Below are 24411 nucleotides of genomic sequence, written 5' to 3' on the forward strand. Positions count from 1 at the left end.
GACGGATGAGTCACTTTAAGTTTTACAGCCAGACTGTAAATAGAAAAATATGACATTAACAGATTCATGCTCAGTGTAAAAATCCAGCTTGTTTTTTTTTTCATGGTTCAGCTGTGAAATTTTATGACAAATAGGTCCTGGCTAACAATTCGCGGTTTTTTTAGATTATTTTGTTATCTAATTATTTTCCTTTTTCGCTAGTCCTTGATTCATTTCCCGTCTAATTATAAGACTTGATCACTTTTTAAATTCCATTTTTTTCTCAATTCAATACTAAATTCTCTTTTCTTCGCGAAACAAATTGAAACAATCTATACAAATTTAAACTAGTTACTGTACAATTTTTTAGGAGTCATAAAAGCGCCGATAACTCCAAGTGCCACAAATATCAACGTCACTGTAGTTACGTAATCTTGATTCTCCTTAGCCAGAAACTGAGTTAGGTATGGAATAGCTGGCAAGTACAGGAACATGATGAAATTAGCCAAGCCGAACATCGTACTTCGGACTTTGGTGGGTAGCAAAGCCGAAAGCCCGACTAGCATAATAACTTGTCCGGGTTCGATTGCAACTCGAGAAATCGTCACGAGTGACAAAGCCCATTCGAGGGTCGGGCAAAGATACAAAAAACAAAGAAGGAAAAACGCTAACCCGTACGCTAATAAATTTGAAGTTCTCACGGATAAATTGTACTTCAATGCCGGAATCAGCACAAATGAGGGAACACATTCGGCTAATTGGATGTAGATCAATTTGAGGTAATCTGATGTTTGTAAATAATAATTCGAATTTCGTTCACCCCCACAGTAAGAATTTTCGTCTCCGTCTTTGAAGATAAGTTCTGTTCTCACAAAACCCAAACCGTACCCAATGTATTTAGACGCAATTCCAATGGCTAATATGCAAAGAAATCCTCGCGTAATGTCTGGATCGCTTATTGCTATCTTAATTTTTTGGATAAAGGAAGTTTGTTTCTCCGAATCTCCGCTTTCGGTTTCTTGGATTAGTTTTAAATTTTCGGGAAGTGTTTTCCCGTTCATTTTTGCCATTCGTTGTAAAGTCTTCAATGCTCTTTCCGTGTTTCCTTTGTTGACTAAATACCGAGGTGATTCCTCCAGAAAAAGAAAGGCGAGGGGAATGAAAACAAGGAATGGGGTAGCGCAGGCTAGAAGATAGTATCTGAAAAGGAGAAAAAAGTTAAAAAGTTGATAATAGTTTAAACTAAAAAATTAACTTCGTTTGAAAAATTGATTGATTTTTTAAAAGAAATGGCAGAATGTTTAATGGATTAGCTTCAAGCGTGTGTGTGTGTGTATGGGGGGGGGTCGTTGTGTATTTTATATTTACATACCTCCAAATATTCTCAGTTTCCTCGTCCAGGATAAAAATGGCCATAATGACTGGAAAAAGTCGACCAACTGCAGCCCCGAATCCATTTCCACTTACAAAGCCAATGTATCTGTACTCTGGTGCTAAATACTCGTAGTAGAACGGAATCATCAAACTGTACACACCTGAAATTTTATCAGAACTGATACAGAGTCGACTCCGTGGGAAAATGGTAAACTTTGAAGCAAATTTGAACTAAAATCGCTTATTGTAACTAATTTTCACACTCGTTTACAACTTTAATGCTAAAACGTGGGCTGTGAAGGTACGTGACATCATCTATTACTTATACTCGATTTTTCCGACATTGACAACGTAATGTGGTTAATTTCATTTCGAAATGATGAAATGAAATAAACCACATTGCAAAGTTTAGTCAATTTAGAATTACATTACGTCTCCATTTTTGAGTTAAAACTTCTTTATTCATTTTAACAACATTTTGAATAATTTCAATAAACTTTTTTTTATAAGTTTTTATTTTTTTTAAATTCGCTTTTAATTTTTTACTCCTCTTTTTATATACTCCAACTTATCAGAGGTGAGAGCTATTGCAATCTCACGCGTGGTGTTCTGCCGACTGATAGTTCTTCTGGCTTTAATGAAGTTTGTTATTTTAAAATTGTTTGGAGAGGCACAATGTAAGGGGCTAGGAGTTTATCATAAAAAGTTTGCGTTAAGCTTATTAAAAGGTTAAAATAAGTTATTTCAAAAGTCAATTATTCGATACCACCTCATAGACAACCATTTGTGGAGAATTTTTTCTTTGGTTTTTCCGTGTTGGAGAAATTTTTGTATTTCAACTTCCGTATTCTGTGTCAAATTTGTGTAACTAATCATTCAACAAAATTTAATTGAATTTAATTCAATTGGGATTGTATAATAATATATTAAAGTAAATGTCAATTTCTATAGACTGTAGACAATGTAATTTTACTAATCAGACTAAGGTCCCTGCTCCATAAAAAGCATTCATGTTAATTTGTAAGATTAGGGAATTTCTTACATTTAAGGAATGTTATTTTTTCTGGAAGCGTTTTAAGTAAAGTTTATATTGATACGATTAATTGGCCACTCAAACAGAAAGACAATTTTTTGAATGATTAATCCCTGAAACAATCCCAGCATTTTTTTCCTATAGTTTCACGAAAAATTCAGCTATGCAGTTTCAAACTAAACATTGATTTGATTGAGCTAAAATCTGTTTGATTGAACCATGACACTCTTTTTGAAGTTTGTGTCGATGATGTATTTACACCCACAAGGGAGGTTGAGTTAACTGGACAGGACTGGACAGCTACTCACTAGCTGGCAGGTTGCAAATGGTGTGTTCAGTTACCAATCCATCATTCCGTCCACAGATACGGACGAAAAGGAAATATGAACAGGGCATTGAAATTCGAATGGATCTCGATTAATTGGATCGACAAACAAAATATGATAATGATTATTATAAACGATGAGGCAGAAATTGAGACCAATAAATGCAAACTACGGGAGATAAACTAAATTTAAGAGAGGTCGACTGCTGAAAAGATCATTTGCTATTACCATTTGTTTTTAGATGAAAAAGATTTTAATAAAAACACCAGACATTCAGTTTTTATCTTTGTGATCTTTATCACATAAACGTCACTTCTTTTAGATGATAATAATTTGATTCCCTGATAGCAATTTTTCGTTTTTGTTAAATTGATATCTTGTCCAGCTTTTATATACCTCTATGAACAAAATTTACTGTTTCCTGTTATTTTTTTCCAAAAAAGTCAGCAAACTCAAGAGGATATTTTCGCCCTTGAGACATCATGCCCAGTCCTAAATCAGGATTCTAGGAAACGCTGACCCTAAAAAGTCAAAAGTGAAATTAATACTGTTCAGTTTTTTCAGTGCGATGAAACATTATTCTCTGAATTTTTTTCTTGTCAGAATAAAAAATTGACGATATCAGATTATGGCCGTAGCATTATCCAAGAATTGAAATTCTATGATTCAGCGCTGATTCACTCTGGGACTAAGATCCGGGTACATAGTTTCAGCCCAATATAGTTATTTCGTCAGTGAATTTTTAGTGAAAGGGCCCTATAAAAAACAAGCGCGAGTAACAACGCTTTCACCAATTTGAGTCCTGCTATAACAGCAAAGGAATGCTCTGCGGCGTGTACATTCTTTTCGACGAAACCATTTGTTTAGAATTTTTCTACTTTAGCCAATTAGTTCGAATGTTGGCCACGCAAGCAAGATTTCCAAATTGGAGATATCTTTCCTTTAATTATTTTCCGTAAAACATTTCATTTGATTTTTTGCCTACTTGATGACCTATGGAGCATCGATTTCAGATTTTTTTTTGAATTGATCTGGATTATTTCTGGAAATATTTTTCCAGTTGCGCAGTTACAATGGAAATATTTTAACTTCCTGCGAAAAATGTTTTGCACATTAACTGAATCGAACTTCAGACCAAGCCTTTTTTAATAGACAGCTAAGCGTAAATCAAAAAAACAAATACTTGATTCAGGAAATTGGGTCAATTTTTAACGCACTGATCACAGCCAGAAAAGATCTCTTAACTAAGATTGTGAAATTTCTTTGATTTTTTCCTTCGGTAGAGAAAGTTGCTGCCTCAGAACTCTTTTTCAAACCAGTTCCTTCTACCTTCATTGGTTTTACTTAAACTTTCCTTAATTGTAGTAACTCTTGAAAAATTGGCAAAAATGGAACTCGAGGAATTATTTGGTTGTGAACACGCAGCTTTTATTTTTTCATAATTAAATCTCTTTTCTTCGTAGGCGTCTTAATCGAAAACAATCCCATCAATAGTGAATGCTATTCTTTGTTTTAGAGAAAAACTAAGACGACCCTTTTGTACCATTTGTGCTGTGGGTCCCAGTTTGAGGTGCCAGACGGAAGTGCCCTCTGATCAGACCCAAGTCCCACGCACACGGTGTGTTTCCACACCAAAATTACAGGGTCTGGAATTTTTTTCGGGCGCACAATACTATGATCAGAGGTCACTTCGATCTGGGAATGCTCTGATCAGAGGTCACTTCCGGACGGAGGGTCATGGTCTGATCAGAGGCCATTTCAATCTGGCTTGGTGTGAGCAGAGGCGGATTCAAGCGCACAATGGTCTGATCAGGAGTAATGTTGAGCGCACAATCCTCTGGACAATGGTCTGATTTTAGCCTGATCAGAGGTCACTTCCGTCTGTAAAGGTCTGATCAGAGACAGTTTTGAGCGCACTCCGAGCGCACAAGCTATTTCGAGCGCACTTCAGCCTGATCAGTCGACACCTTGGCGTGGGATGGTCTGATAAGATGTCACTTCCGGATGGCACCTCAACCTGGGGTGATGTGGCTCAATTTTAATGAGGCAAAAAAATGATTTACAAATGGCCGCCGGCCGTGACGAGAATCACTAACCTCCTGCAAGCGAGTAAATGAGCCTGAATGCTATCAACCAACCCACTGTAGGCGCTATTGCACACATAATAGCCCAAAACAGAACCCAACAGTGACTCAAAATCAACGCCGGCCTCCTTCCAATTTTGTCCGCAATTGCACCCCACAAAACATAACCCACAGCAAAACCCGCAAACGACGCGGCCCCCATGGCCGACTCGAGTGACGAAGTCAACTCGAACTCTACGTAAAGACGAGTTGACAAAATGGGCATTAGCGAAGTTTCAGAAACTTCCGAGAAGAACCCGAAGAATAGAATCGTCATCATTAGATACTGCGATTTGCCCAGACCGATTGCTTCTATGATTTGGGTCGTCGTATAAGGCCCGTCTTCCGAAAGTAGTTCGAATGAGGGTTCGTCAGTTTTGGGTTCCGGTTTGTTGCTTATAGAGCCATAAGGGGTCATTTCGTCGGGTTCGCTCAAAAGTTCTCTGGTCGGTTCTTCGCCAGACATTATGATAATGAGATAAAATAAAAATAAAAGAAATACTATAACAATTTTGTTCAGAATTGGAGTTTCGGTTTCTCTCTTGATTAAGTTCTCAATTTTCACGTAGATTAGCTATAGCAATTCATCATTAAAACGAATTGTAAAATGAATTACAATTGTAAAACGTAAATTTTTTTATGCAAAAGTTTGCCACCAACTAATGATTTTGAACTAAGTTGTCGGTTTTTACGAGTATGAAGAAGATTGGCGCTGATTTTTCAACTAAATCTATTTTTATTTAAGTTAACTCTAGTAACTTATTTTATAATTGTCCTCAGAGCTTTCGAATAAAGTTTAATATACCTTTATCGTTTCGAGCAACGCATAATCATATTATATAAATATTCTGTATAACCAATTATTTTTGTCTTTTAAGTTCGTTTAACTTGAGTTTTTATAAATCAAGTTCAAACGAGTACGTACAAGATGTTTTGCCTTGTTCCAGTTTAGTTTCAGCAAAAGTCAGTTATGGTGATTTTTTTGGTTTAATTTACACCAGCTATGTTGATGATGTTCTATAGAGCCCGAAAAATTACAGTAAACACCACATTTTTCAAACTTTTTTCGCGAAAAATTGAATGAAAATAATACCTATTTTGTATTCTGAGGAGTTCTACCCCTTTACCACTATGATCTGGTCGACAAGTAAAGATTTGTTTCAATGAAATGCGACGATTCCTAAATTCTACACAAGGTTTTCAGGATGCCCAAATTTGAATGATAACCAGAAGTATTAATTTTTACATCCTGGTTTGACAATCATGCAAAACTCGGTTGCCATACAATATCATATATGATTTGTATATGGTGGTGGTAATAATTAAAGATCACACGGGGTTTTTATTCTGGGTAAACAACAACCACAAAGTTACCAATCGCGTCATCTGAGGTAAATTAGATTGATAATTGATGTCTGGATGATGAATTTCACGAGATTGAGTTATGCCATCAAGTATAACCAAAATTGACTTTAAATAGACAAAATTGGACTTTAAATTGTTCCTTCTAATTCAATTTTTCTCTTTTTTAAATGCTTTCATATAGGATTTTAACAAAATTGGACTTTAAATTGTTCTTTCTAATTCAATTTTTCTCTTTTTTATAAATGCTTTCATATAGGAGTTTAACAAAAATGGACTTTAAATTGTTCTTTCTAATTCAATTTTCCTCTTTTATAAATGCTTTCATATAGGAGTTTTTTGCAAAGTAGTTTTGTTCTACTGTCAAATAAGTTGAAAACAAAATTTTCCCGATCCGATCTTCAATATTTCTTCAAAATTGCTTTCGGTTAAATGTTTTTTTAAACTGACATTTAATGAATTTTTAAGTTAAAGACCTTTGTTTGCGCGGAAACTGTACTAATTTTGATTTAAAACAATTATTTTCAACGAGCAGAAATTCAAAATATGAAACAAAATCTAGAATACGAAAAACAATATTTTTACTAAATTAGCACTAGAATCAATTAGTTGCATTATATGTGTAGAGTAAATTTATTTTAAATCAAAATGTGCTGAGTGTTTTGCAAAAAAAATTACTCGCTTGAAAAAGTTATCTGGCAACAAGTATAAAAAGCTCTAAAACCTTTCCCTTGTTGATAAACATTGTAATTAACGCTGCGGAGAAAAATGAATTGCCAATGGAAATTTAATTGGTCAAAAAACAAGCGTTTTCCAACTTTGTGTTTTTCGTCAGGTTTACTTAAAAGTACATTATACTTTGTACTTTATACTTTTATACTTATAAAAAGTTTACAAAGTAATTTAACTTGTCATTGACTACATGCATCTAATTTTCGAAATTATTTCGGTTAGAATTGAACTTACAACATTTTATCTTGATACAACCAATAACTTCTAATCTTTAGTCCAGAGTTTTAAAAACTTCTGGGTACTTTGTTTCCAATTTCTGAAAAGGAGTTTTAACCCCAGTCATATCCTTTGTTAGCCCTCAGTTGTCGGTGTCCACGAAATTTTGAATTAACATGTAGAAAAACAGTTTTTGAATTTCCAAAGTCAAACTTTTCGCAGTTGAACATGTCGTACACAAACAATATTGTGTACTTGAACTTGCAGTGCGAATCATAATTAAAATTTATGTTTCGTTTATTCATTGGGCAAGTGCACTTAACGATGTTTTGTAAATGAATTTGCTTAGCGAATCGTCTGCCTGACACTTGTCTATTTTACTCAGATAGTAAAGTACGGTTGACAAGAAATAAGATAAATTAAGTAACTGTTCTCGAATTGAAAAACTAAGAGAATGAAAAGTTATAACAGTTAGCAACTCAGAAGTCATAACTAAATGTGAACACATAATTCCCAGAGCGGGAATTTGGGCAACAGACATAATGTGTGAATTAAAATTGGTAGACACTGAACTTAAAATGACTTTATGATACGGCCTTCAAGATTAGGTACAGCATTAAATAAGTACATCGTATAATAGTTTTACTGCACCAAACAAAATGATTATGTACAACATTTCTCCATTTTTATTGAAAATTAAAATTGCATAATATGGAATTTAATATGGTAATATGGTATTTAATAATTATTCACCGGTTTAATAGATATCAACAATATATTTACTGGTTATCACAGCTAGTCAAAAGTAATAAAATATGGAGTTTTAAACATTCAGAGTTCTGTTTGCATATCCTCCTCATCAAATATTCGCTCATCTGGAAAACTCTGATCTGCTGGCCGAATGCCGGGGTCAGTAGGCGATACCTCTTCTATGACTGGCGAGGGGATTGGATTTGGAATTGGCTCTACTCGAATCGCAGTGTCCAAAATCGTTTGTATCGCTGAAGGCTGTACAGACGCTACGTCACCTGCACGGCGTTTCCTGCGGGTTTGAATCTTCATTATCACACACGTAATAGTTCGGGCTCTTTCGTGTCCTTTTTGTTGTACGCAGGCGAAATTGGCGCAATGCTTCTACTGTTGCCAAAGTAGAGGGTATAATTAATTCCGAAATTTGGCCTGTTGGGGGAGGTGCTATTATTACTTCAGAAGTAATATTTTGTTGATCGGGATTGATTTCTGATTGCGATGATGTCTCGGGCGGTTCGAGGTTGTGCCGGCACTTTTGGCATTCGTACCCGCAATGCGCCAGCAAAATTCGATTTGTTCGATGAGACTCAACTTCCCGTGTCACGCTTACGATGTTTCATCTTTCAGTCGTCTTTCTGAATTCGCGTGAATTCTTTTGTATGGCTCAGACTTTTGGCCTCCGTTGATTTTTCGTGTACACGTGGCCCTCTACGATTTACATATTCCATCAATTGCGTTTTTCTCTCATCGTGGGTGCCGAATTTGGCGATATCACTATTCCTGACAGTGACTTCCAGCTTCCCAGATTCACGAATCACTGATGTATACTGGTCAGTCTTTTGCACCACAGATCCTGGGGCTAACATTTCGTAAAGCCCGTCGAGGTTCTTTTTCGAGCGTCTATTGGGATGTTTCTTACGAGCGATATTGAGTTGCACTGTGTGTTCCTTGAGGGGTATGGGACGATGTTCTTTTGTTGTGTGCAGGAAACGTGACTCATTGTCGCCTGCAAGTCGTTCGCGGAAATAAGCGTCCTTTGTGGCCTTGCACATATTCTCTTCATTTTTATCGTCACTACGATTTTTCTCCCAATGTTCTTCTGGTAACAACTCATTGGGTGTGACCGTCTCTTAGTCTAAATAAACATTTGAAATTTTTTTAGAACTTAAATCAGAAGATTGTTGTTTAGTATTTATGTTGCTAAGCGGAGTATTGGCTTGTCGCCCAAAGTGTGATTCGAATGGCGAAAGTTTAGTAGTTTTATGTTTACATATGCGGAGCTGGTAGATGATTGATTTAATTGCCGCTTTAATGGTGAACGATTTTAATTCTTTATTTGCTTCTTTTATACATGCGAAGCGTTGTTTATTTGTACTAATGAATCGTTCTACTAAACCTATTGCTCGATGATCGTTTGCTGGAGCTAGTATTAGAGTGATACTATTTTTAGTACAGTTTTTTGGTTCCCTATGAGGCAGCGAGCTTGATCTATTCGTAATGCGAGAGGAACTCCATGAATATTTATATAATTATCTAAAAATTTAATGACATTGGAAGCATTTGCATTATCAGAAATTTCAGCAGAAGGATATTTGGAAAATCTATCAATACATGTTAAAGTGTAAGTTTCACGGTCTCTCTCATTATTTATAGGTCCTGCATAGTCTTTTTGTATCTCTTGGTTTGAGACTATACATGGTTTATGAGCTTGAGATTCCTTTGCAGGAAATATAGATTTTAAATTTTTACCAATGTCAGTGCAAGATTTGCACTCTATTGCTCGGACCAAGAGGTCGCGGTTCATGTATGGCCACCAGCAATGCTGGGCCATACACACCATCCCCCAGCTACCCGGGTGACTTGCGTGAAGGTCTTCAATAAGTGCAACCTTTAGGGCGCTGGGGATTGCCACCTTCTCGTCCATGCACACACAACCACTGCTTACGTGCAGGTCCCGCCATCAGCTGTGCAGGTAGATGTTCAATGCTTTTAAGCGTTACTCGTCAGAGCGGATGATGCAGTCCCTGACTTCTTTGAGCACTGCATCTTTGCTCGTTAGGGATGCTATTAGTCCTTCATTAAAGACCTTGCCAACTACTTTTCAAAGGAGAGGACTTGAGGGCTATCGGTGAGCGGGGTGCTGATGATTGAATGCAATGAGGTTTGGCGAGGCCTGTTTGGGGTTGCATTGTCCGTGAAAGAAATGCGCGGTGAAGTTCGGCTTGAACGATTTGAGGTTGATTTGTCTTTCATTGCGGACACTTGTTGGCTCATTTTTGATGAGATTGTTGAGTTTTCAATGTAACTAATTGAAGAAGAGGAAGACAACTGAATTTCAGAGAGAGTTTGGGCAAAAAGCGACTTTCTGTTGTTTACCAATTGGGCACGTGAATTATTTAAGCTATGTGACTTTTGAGTGCTAATTAGGGGAGAAATTTGAGGCTTATTTGTGATTGACAAGTTAAAGTGTCTTAATTCAGTGAATTTATGCTGGTTTCGGAAAGCGATTGACGCCTTTCCGGTGTTTTGTGTCTTAAAAAGTGCTATTTGAGGCTCAATTTGTAGTGGTGTATTTATAGTATTTGTATTATGCGACACGAGTTTGGATTTAATTTAGTGATTACTAGTGTGAGTTGCAAATAAGGCATTTGAGTTATGCGAAATATATGACTGGTTAAATAAGAGAGGATCATGCCCGGCGAGTGTTAATTTATTATGAGTAAAGCGTACTCGCGGATCAAAATCACAATCAAAAATATTATGATTGGGAGTATTTGATTTCAAAGTATGAATCTCCTGGGCAAATGCTAATTGATTTTGAGTCAAATGTACTCGCGTTGCGAGAGTGCTATCAAATTTTGTACAATTAATGTGGGTGCAATTTTGATTTGGCTATGTTTGGCGAGTTTTGAATTATTTTGAGTTAAACGTACGCGCATTGCATGTTCACTATCCGAATTAATAGTGTTAGGAGGGAGCAGATTGGAATGATATATTCGCGTAGCGAATGCTGAATTATTTTTTGTTAAGCGTACGCGCGTTGCGGGGTCACTAATAAAAATAGGATTACGTTTCATGGGTAATTTTGAACTAGTTTTTTGCGGAGCGATTGACGTATTGTCTTTTATTAACAATTTAGGCTTAGCGAAATTTATATTCAATACTTGTTTTGTATATGTGTTAGAAAAACTTTTTGCCGGTTGATAAAGGTTGAGGGATATATAATCGACATGTCCCATCTTTGAGCCTGGCAAATGTTCTACTTTAAACTGATAGGGTAAAAGTCGATCAACCCATCGTGATAAACGACTTATAGTTTTTGCTTGGTCTGTGTTCTTTTAAAATTGCAAGAAGAGCTCGATGATCAGTTATGATAGAAAATTCTTTGCCATAAAGGTTATTTTCAATATATTCTATGCAACAAACCACTCCAAGGAGTTCAAGTTCATTGATGCTATTACGTTCTTCATTACTATTTAAAACTCTAGATGCAAAAGAAATCGGTTTCCAACCATTGACTGTCAATTGTTCTAATGCTGCTCCAAGGCCAGGGAGAGAAGCATCACATTTTATACGTGTTTCGAGTTGCGAATTATAGGGAATGTTTTCTGTGTGATTCGCGATTCGTGTTTTTTAGAGCATTAAAATGTTTAATGTGTTCGTCAGTCCAGATGTATTTTGTAGATTTACGAAGAAGGGGTCTTAGAGGATGGCAAAGTTGAGCTAGATTGGGAATAAATTTACTAATATAATGCTCCGAACCAAGGAATGAGCGTAACTTTTTAAGTGTTTTAGGTGGTTGCAATGAAACGATTGCCGAAGTTTTAGTTTCTAGAGGTGTTGTCCCTGATTGGGTAATATTATATCCCAACCATGAAATTTCTTGCTTCGCGAAATGACATTTAGGAAGATTGATACGAAGATTACTAGCGTCCAGTTTTTTTAAGCAATCTACTACAAGATCAAAATGATCCTCTTCTGAACCTTTGCTTACAATCAATATGTCGTCCAAAAAAGTGTTTTTAAGACCAATTAAGTTATAATCCATCGCCTTCTTAAACTCTGCAGGCATGTCTGTAAGTCCATAAAACCCTTTTCTAAATCGGTATGTGCCTGTCTTGTCGCCTGGACGATATTAAAATTAAAATGTTTGGCTGTGTCAGGGTAACGATTCATTTGGCTATACGCGTAATTTAGGTCTATAGTAGAGAAATAGATTTTTTCCGCTGGTTCTGTTTTTTAATTTTGAATATTTGGCATTTGATACTTATTTGTATGTATGGATTTGTTAAGAATTCTAGAATCCAAGGCTAATTTTATTATTTGGTCGCTTTTAACTGTAATAACTATAGGGGAAAAATATTGATCAGAGCAATTATCAAGTTTTTCTATGTGTCCTTCTTTAAGAAGATTTTTAATTTCACTATTTACTCGGTCTTGTAATTATTGGGTACTCTTCTACCCTTTTGATTTTTGGGTTGGAAATTTTTGTGAAATTTAGATTTAACTATGTGAATTATTGATCTGCCAATGCGTTAGATAAGTTGAGGAAAATGATTTGCTATGAGTGTTTAAAATGGGCACTGAGTTGTGATAGTGTTGACCATACTACCTTCATTTGAACAAAGAGTTTGAGTGATTGAAATTTCAAGGACTTCAAATAAGTCTCTGCTAATCAGTGGTTTCAGTCCGTCTTGAACAACCACAAATTCGGCGTCTTCGATCCGCCACCCATTACTTTCTATCGGCGCTTGCATCATTCCAATGACAGACATTGGTTCATTAGCAAAGGTCTTGAGTTCTTGAGCAGGTGCTGTTGTCAGCCATCGTGCAAGAATAGAATTGTTGACTACTTTTGTAGCAAGAGATTCATTCAAAATGCTACAAACGCTGCCGGAGTCAATGAGAAGTCCTACTTTAGTGTTTCCGATCTGTGAAGTTGTATTCTTGGAATCGATTTGATTTTTGTTACTAGCAATGCTAGCTAAAATGTTATCATCGGAACTATCATAGTTGAATTCACATTGAGGATTGTAATTTGCATTTTGGATCGCATTGACAGACTGTTTAATTGTAGTTTCCTCCATTGAGTTAACATTAGAACGAGTGGGCTTAGTGGATGAAGACTTCCGCTTACGGCATACTCATGAAAAGTGATTATGTAAACCACAATTATCGCACGTCCTGCCTTTTGCATTACCTTTACTCTTGTGATTTGCTGACCAAGTCAGGCCACAATTACGGCATAGTTGGTTCGACTGTCGAATAGAAGTTGAGATATTTGGCCGTTGATTTGATTGGCGAAAAGGCCGTTGTGGAATTATAGCATTGACATTCGAATTGGGTTGTGTGTTTGAAATCTGTAACTGATTCCGTTGTCCGAGTTCCATTCTTACGACCAAACGTAAGGCTTGGGGCGGTTCGAGAGTTTCTGTAAGTAATTCTTTTGAATTTCGGGATTTTGCATACTTGCAATGAAAAGATCTCTGATCGGTGTATCTTTTCTTGATTTCCAAGATCATAATTCCAGAACAATTCTTTCAATTTGCCAAAGAGATGTTCAATGGATTCCCCTTCTACTGTTTGGTAGTGAGGAGCATGTACCTATCAAAGGTTATGTTTCGCTGATGAATGAATGTAGATTCCATGATATTCCAAAGCTCCACTGTTGTCAGTATGTCCCTCTTGAGATGCGGGTTTCTGCTACATATGATGCGTCTTCCTTCGGTGTACAAACTGAGATATAGCATTGATACAGTCTTACGGTCTGCCTGTGTCCATGGCTTGTCTCCACACATGATCCCAATCTCCATCTGTTTCTGACATCGAATTTCCCAGTTCATTTTCAATTGCGCATTTCTTGCTAGTCGTTCTCGTTCCGATTGAGCTGAGGAACCTGTTATTTTATTCTCGTAAATCGGTTCTAATGGTAGTTGAACACTTTCGGGCTTTGATTCAAGCAAAATGTCTAATGCAATGTTCTCCTTCGCAAGAAGAGCCAGTTTTGCCTGCATCTGCCATATCTCCCACTTCAACGGAGGGTCTGCACTCGGTTTTCCCCAGAAAGGCTCGATGCCGAGTGGGTTCGTTTTTGCTTTGCTGTTTGCGCCATGTCGTACACAAACAATATTGTGTACTTGAACTTGCAGTGCCAATCAAAATTAAAATTTATGGTTCGTTTATTTTTGTGGCAAGTGAATTTAACACTGTTTTGCAAATGAATTCGCTTAGCGAATCGTCTGCCTGACACTTGTCTATTTTACTCAGATAGTAAAATACGGCTGATAAGGAATAAGATAAATTAGGCAACTATTCAGAGATGGAAAACAAAGAGAAAGAAAATTTAGAACAGTTAGCAACTGAGAAATCATAACTAAATGTTAACACATAAATCCAAGAGCGGGAATTTGGGCAACAGACATAATGTGTGAAATAAAAGTGGTAGACACTGAACTTAAAATGAATTTATGATACTGCCTTCAAGATTAGGTACAACATTAAATAAGTACATCGTATAATAATTTTACTGCAACAAATAAAATGATTATGTACAACCGAACAAATAATTTTATATTAATTCTCACCCCCAGCACTTACCGCGCGTATTTAGTTTCAATTTTAGCTTTTTCGAGTAGAGCGCTTCAATTGTCATTAGTTTTTCAAACCCGCAACATGGATCATTTAGGTCCTACTCGATATTATGCGCTGGCTGTACCACAACATTCAGCAAGGTGTTGTTCCACCGCAGAATCGTTATTTTGATCAGCGAAATTTCTAGTCGTAACAAAAAGTCTGTTTTCGCCAACGAGAATTAGAATTACATCCATTACCTGTAGCCTCATATACCCCATGCGGTTTCAGAATTCAATTAAATAAGATGATATCAGAATGGACAAGAAGGTTTTTAACTTTCTTGTCGTGAAAATGAGTTGAATAGCACGCAGTGTTTTCATTCTACTCACAAAATTTTGATTGACGTTTCCTATGTATTAAACAAAAAACATCGGCTCATGCACATTTTTTAGAACTGTGTTTGTGTTGAGATGTTGTTCAGTTTTGCTGCTGTTGCTCATTGACAATACTGGATGGCCACTCAGGCCAATACAGTGTTTTTCCAGAGCTCTTGATTTTCATCAAGGGCGATAACAAAACTTTTCCAATCACTCTTTGCATTAAATTCCTATGCATGGTCCCTTGAATCACTTTTTTATTTTGTGGCGGCGCACTGCAATGGCAATTGAAGATTTTTGTTAACCAGATCTATTTGCTTCTATCATTAATGTATGTTTTAACCATCAAGATAAGTAGTAATCATAATTAAGTATAACCAAGATGAAGAAAAACGAATAATTGTTTGAATAAAATCTGGATGTTTAATTTTTTTGAGCATAAGAACTAAGTTTGCCTCCTTCTAAGCGACTAAGCAATTGGTTTTTGAAAGTATAATCATTCACATGATATCACGAATTCGAGACAATCTGATCAAAATTTCGTGCTTTTAATATCTAGCACGGTGATAATTTTTACATGTAAAATAAAATTCAATATGACTGAGAACCCAAGTGTATTGTTTCTTCTCAAATTGTTGTTGCTCAATGCATGCGACAAAAACTGGACAATTTCTAATATAGAATCGCAGAGTCATTTTGGTCAGTGCTAACAAAATTTGGTCAAGTGTTGCCCCTACGTTCATTTAAGCGCTAAACTTTGCGATAATTTTAAAAAGTCTTCGGAGTGCTCCTTGGTTGGTGTATAAACTATGCTCTTTTAGAGAAAAATGAATTCAAATGAACTGAAAAAAATTATCATCAAGCGTTTATATTTGAAGCCAAATTATTTAACAAACATTTGTTTACAAAAACTTGTTTGTAATTATAAGCAAAAGAAAAAGATAAAAAAAAATTGCTGGTATATTTTTTAGCTTAAAACATTCTATTCAGAAATAATTTTGGGATTTAAATTTAACTTTAACGGAGGCATTCCCCATTAACTTTGGGATATTTAATTAATATCAGCTTTTTTTTAAAAAAAAAAACCCATCAAGGAAAACATTTAATTAATGGCGGTCGTTGGTACTTATGCGCTGCAATAACTGATCGAATAGAGAAAGATCTTTTTGATTTTCCACTGAAAAATTTAAAAACTTTTTTTAGAAGTGTGAGGTAAACTTTCGAAAAATTTTTATGCAAAGTTTACTTGAAACAATTTATGAGAAACGTAGTTTTGAAACTTACGTTGCAAACAATATGTCCCTGAAAATGTAGATTTTTAGTTCAATTGTTAACAAAAATGCTGACAGATTTGGATTCAGTATATTGGAAAATTACAACCCAATTTTAAAAACCGTGATCGCAAGTATTTCGAGAATCGAAATTTTCAGAGGCATGCCCGATTAAGTTTAGGTTATGTAAAAAATTTCAGTTTTTGCAAATAGATGGTGATCACATGAAAACATTGTAAATTCTCCTAAAATGTAGCAATATCAAATATCGAATTAAGTGTCATATTTACGATCCAATCCGACAGAATTTTTCAGTTTCACAGAGATTGTTGTCTGCTCCTCTTTTTTATGAGTTCACTTTCTGATTTTATTGTCTATCTTGCAGTGCTCATTGGCGATGCGGCCACAGATGGCAAGAATTGACCTCTGACCTCTTCCCTTCTCGTGTTGCCCGCAAAACTCAGAAATTCTTCCAAGTTGTTGGTCGAGTCGCCGAGTTGTTTCTCCATCTGATAATAATCAAAAGAAGGAGGCTCGGTAATGTGCGTTCGCACATAAAGTTCTGACCCCGTTCATCTACATTTTTCACTTAAAGAGATAAAAAAACAAACATATCAACATATCGTTCAACAAACTACTAAATGAATAAAACAATCTACATTAAAGGGCCGATGAGACCCGTGACTACCATCAAATGACTACCAGAAAATACGGCTATAAAAACCAGACCATAACTTGTTCATTGTCCATTTTTTGAAAACCATTAATAAACCAAATCAAAGTGGCATCGGATAAAACCTATACTAAAATAAATTAACCTGTACTTCATCAGAAAAAAAGGGGTCTATTCCTCAATGCAACTTGGTAACAAGTCAACAAGAAATAAGCAAAAGGGCAAAGTTTAACAAAACGTTGCCTTTTTGTTGAAAAGAAATAATGTGAAACTGATTAGAAACAGTATACATCAAATGACATCATTGAGAGATTATTTTATCCTTCCACAGAGAGCAGCTGAGACTTTTCATTTTCAAGGTTATGAAATACGACTACAAAAAGAACAACAAACACAGGCAGGAAATTTGCACGAAAAAATTACCACGAAATAATTTGCTGGAAAACCATGTCCCAGCCAATTAAACATTAAACATCTGAAAAATTGATTTCGTTTTTTAATCGACCAGAAAACCGCCCAGTATTGTGATACTGTAAAAAGAAAACAAAAATATACAAAAATAAGCAAATATGCAAAATTCACGAAAATAAAATTTTTTGAAATTCGGTTGTACTAAGAAGAAAAACCATTTGAAGAAAATAAAACCGTAAAAGAGCAATTTTACTTCAATGGATACGACATGTGACTTGTCTAAGGAGATGCTAAGCTAAAAATTATAAAAATTAGACTGTAAAGTGAGAAAAAACCCAAACCAGAACAAAATGGGATAAGTTGAAGAAAACTTTTATTTTTTTATGAACAAATTTTATTTTAAAGTGAAAAAAACTTTTAGCTATATACCGATATCAGTTAATAAGTTCATTCATTTATCCATAGTTGTCTATTAAGACCTTTAATTACCCAAAATTTGGCATACAACATCAAAAATTAACAACAAAACATGCAAAATTGAAAAAAAACTCTAACAAAGTCTGCAAGAGAACGGTGTGGCCGCACTTGAAACCATATGTTATGGAAACAATACATACGTTTAGTTAGCATTTCTGTAACGTGTTTTCCAGTTAGATTGTTAAGTAAAGTAGAAATTTACCAAAAGCTTGTATGAAAACTCGTAATATCAAAACCAAGAAACCGTCCTTAAAAAACAATCCAACACAAAATTATAAATTAGTTTGAATTCAATAAGAAAGTAAGTTTGACTTGTACGTACTGAGATCAATCTAACAGTTGACAAAATATTATTAAAAAATTTTAAGTTCAAAAACACTGAATTTCCTTAAAACAAATACATTCAATGACATAAGAGACGTTAAGTAGCAACCGAATGCACATAGAAAGTTCTTTTACACTTTTTTAAAGAAGCCTTGTGGGTCTTTGAATGGTGAGACTTAGTAATCAGACTGCAAAAATAATAACAATTGAAGGAAAAACACAAGAATTAAGTTAAAGTTTACTAAAATTCGTCTTTAAAGCCGTAAAGACCATTATATTCTCTAAATACAAACTACGTCTACACTCGGCATTAATTTCACATAATTAAGGGTTTTGATCAATGGTGCTGTGCATAAAAAAAATTGTGGGAAATTAACATAAAAAACAAAAGAAAAATTTTTTGCAAAAAGGCAGCACCAAAATAAAAATTAAAAAAATTCTGATTGTAAGAAACTATGACAATATCAAACCTTTCCCTGATTATGCCTCGCATCCAACAAACTCATCAAGTGTTCCAACTATTTGCAAATTAGACCAATTGTGGAGCGGAATAATTTGATTTTTTTAAAAAAAAATAAGGCTTTTTGTATAATTATCGACCTAAATTTGTAAAAAAAAAAAAATAGCAAAATTTTAATTCCAAAAGATTTTTATCGAGCGCCGAGTTTCAACTGGCTTGTTTTTGAAATTTGAAGAGATTGTGTCAGAGATTTTTAGGTCTCTGTTTTCGGCAAATTTAAACAAAGTGGACCGAAAAAGCATGTTTTTTTCAAATTTTGAAGGAAAAAGTCAAAGAAGGAAAAAGTCTTTTAGCCAAAGAGAGTGCAATCAAACAATTCAGCAACGCTTCTCTATCGCTACCGTTTTTTGCAGTATTAATAGCACTCTGCCGTTAAACATTTTATCACATTCTTTATAATATTAGCATAATTGTGCCAAATTTTAGCAAAAATTACTGAAAATGTGAATAAAACTGTCGAATATTCACAAAATTTAAACCTCAATAACTCCCTGTAAAAGACAAAATTTGAAACAATCTTTTTAATTCCATATTCTGGGATGTACGTGCTTTTTAATGATACCACTCACAACTCTCTACGATCGGCCAAAATTGTCTGAGCAAAAAAACCCATTTGAGTATATAGTTCCTCCCTCCCCACTAAAGGGGGGGGGGGGGTTCGGAACAATAAAGGAGATTTGATAATCAATCTGCTGAGTTTAATTGATGTGTATTCTATAAATGTCTCTTAAGTGCTTTAATCACTCCCTAGTTGAGCCTTTACTTCATGAAAAACTTATCTATTCAAAGCGAGGGGCGGGCCAAATATCGACAATAATTACACACGTTCGAGTGCACCAGTTTAAGTCTGGACAAATTTTCTAAATAAGTAGAGCCTAATTCTATGCGCGGGTCAAGGCAAAAAATTTTTGAAAATTTTTGGGAAAGACTGAATTTTTTCATAGAGGAGCGTCATGCGGGGTTCTTCGAGACAATTATAATAGGCCAACTCACGCCTGCAGGAGTATAAATTTCTGTTCGTTTTTCCATATGATTACATTCGTTTTCATATTTCCACGCAACAAGAAATCATAGCTGAAGTAATGCTTGCATGCAGTTATTTTCTCTTCTGTGGGCTACATTTCCGACACAAAGCACAGTTGAAAAATTCGCGAACCTTTAAATGTTGATTATAAGAACAACAAAATGCATTCGCTATAAAATTGATGACATGTAGAAATGTCGAATAAGTCTTTGGTCGAGCCAAAATCGAGAACAAAATTATGTATCGGGGACAAAATTTACAAGCTTGAATTACGACGCAGTTCAACGCCGAGGACAGTCTTTTTTTATTTCCAGTCAAAATTCAGGAAATCTTTTTTAGGTTGAGGTCAGTCTTTTCATAAATCAAGCCTTAACTACGGTCGTTCTGTTCGGAGTTACGTAACATAACATAGCATTTTATTACTCCTATTTATATCAGTATTGTTACAACCAACATAAGAAAAATCCACATAAAATATCTTCTCTCGAGTTGGGGGTGTTAGAATTGGGGGTGTTCTAACACACCCGGTTGCTTTTAAAGTGGGGGTGTTAGAATATCGATCAAACTATAGTCCTGAAACTTCCAGAAAATTCATAGAAAAAAGTTTAACTTTCCAGATTACCAAGACAGGAGCAAGTTGATTTTAATCACAAAGTTTATATAAATGAATTGTCAGGAAATGGTGCTTAGAATCAATATTCGGTTCAAATTGGTGAATCTAGATAACTATTCTTAGAATGAGATTATTTGATGTAAAATCTTCCCAGCATGTATTGAATGATTATGATACCAGCGGAAATGTGAACAAATTCTTAGAAAAGTTTAAATGCATACCATCTACGGTACCCCTGCGAGTTTTTTCTGGGAAACTTGCTGAAGCAAACCATATTGGGTAACCCTTGCGACCCCCACTGTAAATCATGGTGCTCAGATTAGTTTTGCATCTTGACTTTCTCGCACTGATAATGGGTATCTATACAGTTGATATTTGAGCCTTTTTCGTCCCCAAAATCAAATCACAATCGAGATCTAATAATCAGATCCCTCCTGTAAATATTTAAATTTTACTGTAAAATATCATTTTGTTATTCTCTCATTTCGAGGAACTAATTTTTTCTACTTAGTTAAAAACGCCTTTTATTCCTCTTGCAAAAACCCATAACCCAACACAGTTAAAATTCATGAAATCTTTTTTATGTTGAGGTCAGTCTTTTCATAAATCAAGCCTTAACTAGGGTCGTTCTGTTCGGATTTACGTAACATAATTTAGCATTTTAATACTCCTATTTATATCAGTATTATTGCAAGCAACATAAGAATAATCCGCTCTTAAATGTCTTCGCTTGAGTTCAAAATAGATTTGATGACTAACCCCACTTAAATTTGGCCTGATTTAGTCGTAGAAGCCTTACTGTGACTGATTTCAACTTGTATAGTTCTCTGCGCTGTATTTCTGGGCCAATCTTCCGTGTTCTGTTTCCACCCAAAGCTTAGTAGGAGCAATATATTTACGCCCCCAAGTGAATGCTCTTTTGTAACGTTCTATTGCAGCGCATCATTTTAAACTCAGGATCATATAAAAACATTCTTTCGACAAACTAGAAGAAAAAGTTTTATAAGTCTTATGATCTGGTTGCTCATCATTTCCAGGACTTAAACTATACTACAAGGGGTGTTTTGCAAACGTACCTGCGCTAGCTTCACTTTGAATTCTTTAAGAAATGATGACTGAGTAACGAAGGCACTTGCAACTCTGTCACTGAAGGGATCTAAACAATCGCAAGTTTACAAAAAAAATGATGGTGTCTATCCTTTTGTGAAGTATCAATCAAAGTTGTTTTTTTAAACTCTTTTTGTAGTACGTAAAAGGCAACAACTCAAAATGATCATGCGTTACAATTTCGTTCTAACAGCTTTAAAAGCATCATAAATAACTACAAAATCATCCAATATTTTTCATAATAAATGGTTGTAACATCAATTATCAATTTTGGCCAGATATATTTTCTAGAATATTTTGTGAAAATTCAGTTTTGCTCTTTTTAAATTTTAAATCAGGTCACGGGACAAAGAACTATTTGGAGCTGAAACTTTTCCAGAAAATCGATCCGTTTCTGACCACTCCGTTAGTTTCGTGTTAATATAACATGAAATACTCTGGCTTGATTAATATTCATTTTTTAAAAAAAAATTGCGATGTATTGGGAGATAGAAGTATACTTGGGTTGAGGATGGAGTGGAAAAGTTGTAAGTAAAGAACGGAATTTGAGCGGACAGTTTAGCAGAATTCGCTAAAAGCCCTTACATTTTTTTGACAAGAATGAGCGAAAATTGAGCGGAATAAAACTGCAAGAAATGAGCGGAATTTGAGCCGAAAAAAGGCAAGAACTCAGCAAAGGCTGAACCGAATAGAAAAGCAAGAAATGAGCGGAAATTTAGCGGAATCAAAAATGCGATAAATGAGCGGAAATTGAGGGGAATCAAAAAACGCTAATTAAAAGCCGTTGAGACTTCAAAAAAAGCGCAATAGAGCCTATAACCAAATTTAAGAGCCTATAGCTATATTATAGAGCCTATACTATACTATAGAGCCTGGAAACGTATCTTGTCTTATGCAAGAACAAATATTCTTGAATTTAGAATGTACTATGTTATATACTTATTGTTTCATCCGTTGCTTGTTTTTATTTTTGTTCCAATCAAACTTCTGCTCGAGTCAAAGTTCACTCCTTTTTGGTTTTCTATTCCGCCCAAAATCCGCTCGTTCGTCGTATTTTTCCCAAGTGTGTAGATTCTGCCAAGTGGAAACTTTAAGACAACCTTTCAACAAAAAAAATTTTTCTCGAGGGCTTTTAAGAACCAAAGCTCCTTTTTTTCCCAATCAATTTTCCGTCGTATTTTTCCCAATCAAATTCGCTAATTTCTCTCATCTTTCTTCAGCAGTTCCGCTGATTCTGGTCAAATTCTGTTCATTCCGGTAATCTCTTAAACGTTTTTCAGCGGACTTCTTGGCTCTAGTGAGGAAAAAACCTCGAAATTTATTTTTTTTTATTTTTTGAGTAATATTGTTTGGATTTGACTGTGTACATAAGAACTGTAGTTTATTTCTTTCATTTTTCACATGTTTTAATATAGTATAGGATTTAACTGAATGGAGGTTGATGATTGCATGCATACTCTAATAGACACCATTTTATTCTGCTTTGAAATGAGTTTGTATTGGCAACTAAAATACGCGTTTTGCAAACAAAATAATTAAAAATAACCAAAATGTGTTTGAAGCGCAAGTTTCATTTTAAAACAATAAAGGCATGCAAATTAGGCGACAACTATACTCATTAGATTTCACTTATAAAATTGATTCAGTTTCACAAAATGCCAAAAAGTCATCTTGTGGAATCGGGCGACCAATTTAGTGTGCCTAGGTTCCACGAAAAAAAGATCTAAGGTGCGTAAAGGACCAAATTACAGTTTTTCTGTGCTCACAAAGGCTGGCTCGACAAGCACCTTATCTCAGCAGTTTCAAAAATTAAGTTGAATAATTGTTGGAAAATTTTGCGGAAAAATGGATTTCTTAATTTTTTGAAGCAGTCAGATTTTCTTTGTTTCTGCCAGGTGGAAACTTTAAGAAAACCTTTCAACAAAAAAGTTATGCTCAAGGGCTTTTAAAAACCAAAGTTTATGTCTATTTCTGCTAACATATCGGTGTGGTCTCAGCGTTATGCCCAAGTTCTAAGTATACCATTTTTTTTGGCATTACTTTGTTTTCCTGAAGAATGGCTTTACTGAACATATAAACCTCATCGTACCTTACATATATATCTGTCGTCAAATGGTGAAAAAAATGAGAAAAATTTTGAAATGATTTGTAAAAAAAATCGTGTAGAAAAAATGGGCTGTGAGCTAGTATAAATTAAAATTATTTTGATTTTTTTGATTTTGACCTCTGATAGCGATTTTGATATTTTTGTAGTTTGCATCTTGTAACACCCTCGGTCTGACCTCTCCAGTGACCACATCCAGTTCGAACTGATCAAATTGGAACTGCTGGTAGTAGACAAAGAAACCCACAAATAGCTCCCCTATTCCACAATCATTCTTACTCTTCACCTAAACATAGAATCGATATATCGTTCGTGAATGTTTTCAAAAATAATTCGTAATCAAGATTAGGAACCCAGATTGGTTGGGTCCGTGACTGAAGCGGGCTCTATTCTGACATCTTAAGAGGGTGTTAGCTGGTGCACCTAATACGAAAATGGACCAATACTGGATTCAAACCAGCATCTCGCACCTACAATGCTAGTGTGCTAACCATTACTTGAAAAACGCTCGTGCAAATCTCAGAATGCCAGATCTTAGCATTACCAGCTTTTAGAATGTCTGATCTTCCTTTATACAAAAATAGTTCTTAAAATACTCAATTATGTAAAAATGTGCTTTTCATTTAAATTTTATATTACAGTTGTTGAAAACATTCCCACTAAATGAGCACCATCTGTTTCATCTGACATCATTTTTATTGAGCTATCAACACGCTCCTTTATATACATCTGCATACGAATTGAAATATGAGGAGCAGCGGGGTTATACTCCTCGCCCTTTACTGTCCGACTTTCTTGAAAATTGGCATAGATATTGACCTGCAATATCAACACTTCATGCAAAAATTATGTCGAGAGAAGTTCCATAGAATTTCGGTTCCAATTCTTTTTGCACTTCAATCCATCTTCTCCAGAGGTTTTCCAAGCATTGGAGTTTTTCACAAATCGTTTCCGCAAGTGTTGTATCCTCATCCGCCATTCTTTATTGAGGAAAGTTAACCCTTTTTTATTTGAAAAAAAAAACAACAAAAAAATTGAATAA

At 35.2% G+C, this 24411-nt stretch overlaps 2 protein-coding genes across 2 annotated transcripts in view; both read right to left on the bottom strand.

The window, feature by feature from the left end:
• Nucleotides 1-293: 293 nt before the first annotated feature.
• On the bottom strand, nt 294-5471 carry LOC142336787 (synaptic vesicle 2-related protein-like). The gene is made up of 3 exons (XM_075385705.1): nt 4809-5471; nt 1352-1514; nt 294-1179 (listed from the first exon to the last, which is right to left on the bottom strand). Exons 1-3 carry the CDS (start codon nt 5299-5301, stop codon nt 327-329), a joined length of 1509 nt encoding a protein of 502 aa, XP_075241820.1. The 5' UTR covers nt 5302-5471; the 3' UTR covers nt 294-326.
• Nucleotides 5472-16429: 10958 nt separating this feature from the next.
• The window catches only part of LOC142335837 (uncharacterized), a 38824-nt gene continuing 30842 nt past the window's right edge, over nt 16430-24411 (bottom strand). The window contains exons 6-8 of the mRNA XM_075384165.1: nt 23490-23655; nt 21235-21314; nt 16430-16625 (exon numbers count right to left, since the gene is read on the bottom strand). Coding sequence (XP_075240280.1) covers nt 16491-16625; nt 21235-21314; nt 23490-23655 — 381 coding nt within the window. The 3' untranslated portion in view covers nt 16430-16490. The remainder of the gene's footprint in view (nt 16626-21234; nt 21315-23489; nt 23656-24411) is intronic.

Source organism: Convolutriloba macropyga, chromosome 3 (assembly GCF_964194025.1).
Source record: "Convolutriloba macropyga chromosome 3, txConMacr16.3, whole genome shotgun sequence".
Lineage (NCBI taxonomy): Eukaryota > Metazoa > Xenacoelomorpha > Acoela > Convolutidae > Convolutriloba > Convolutriloba macropyga.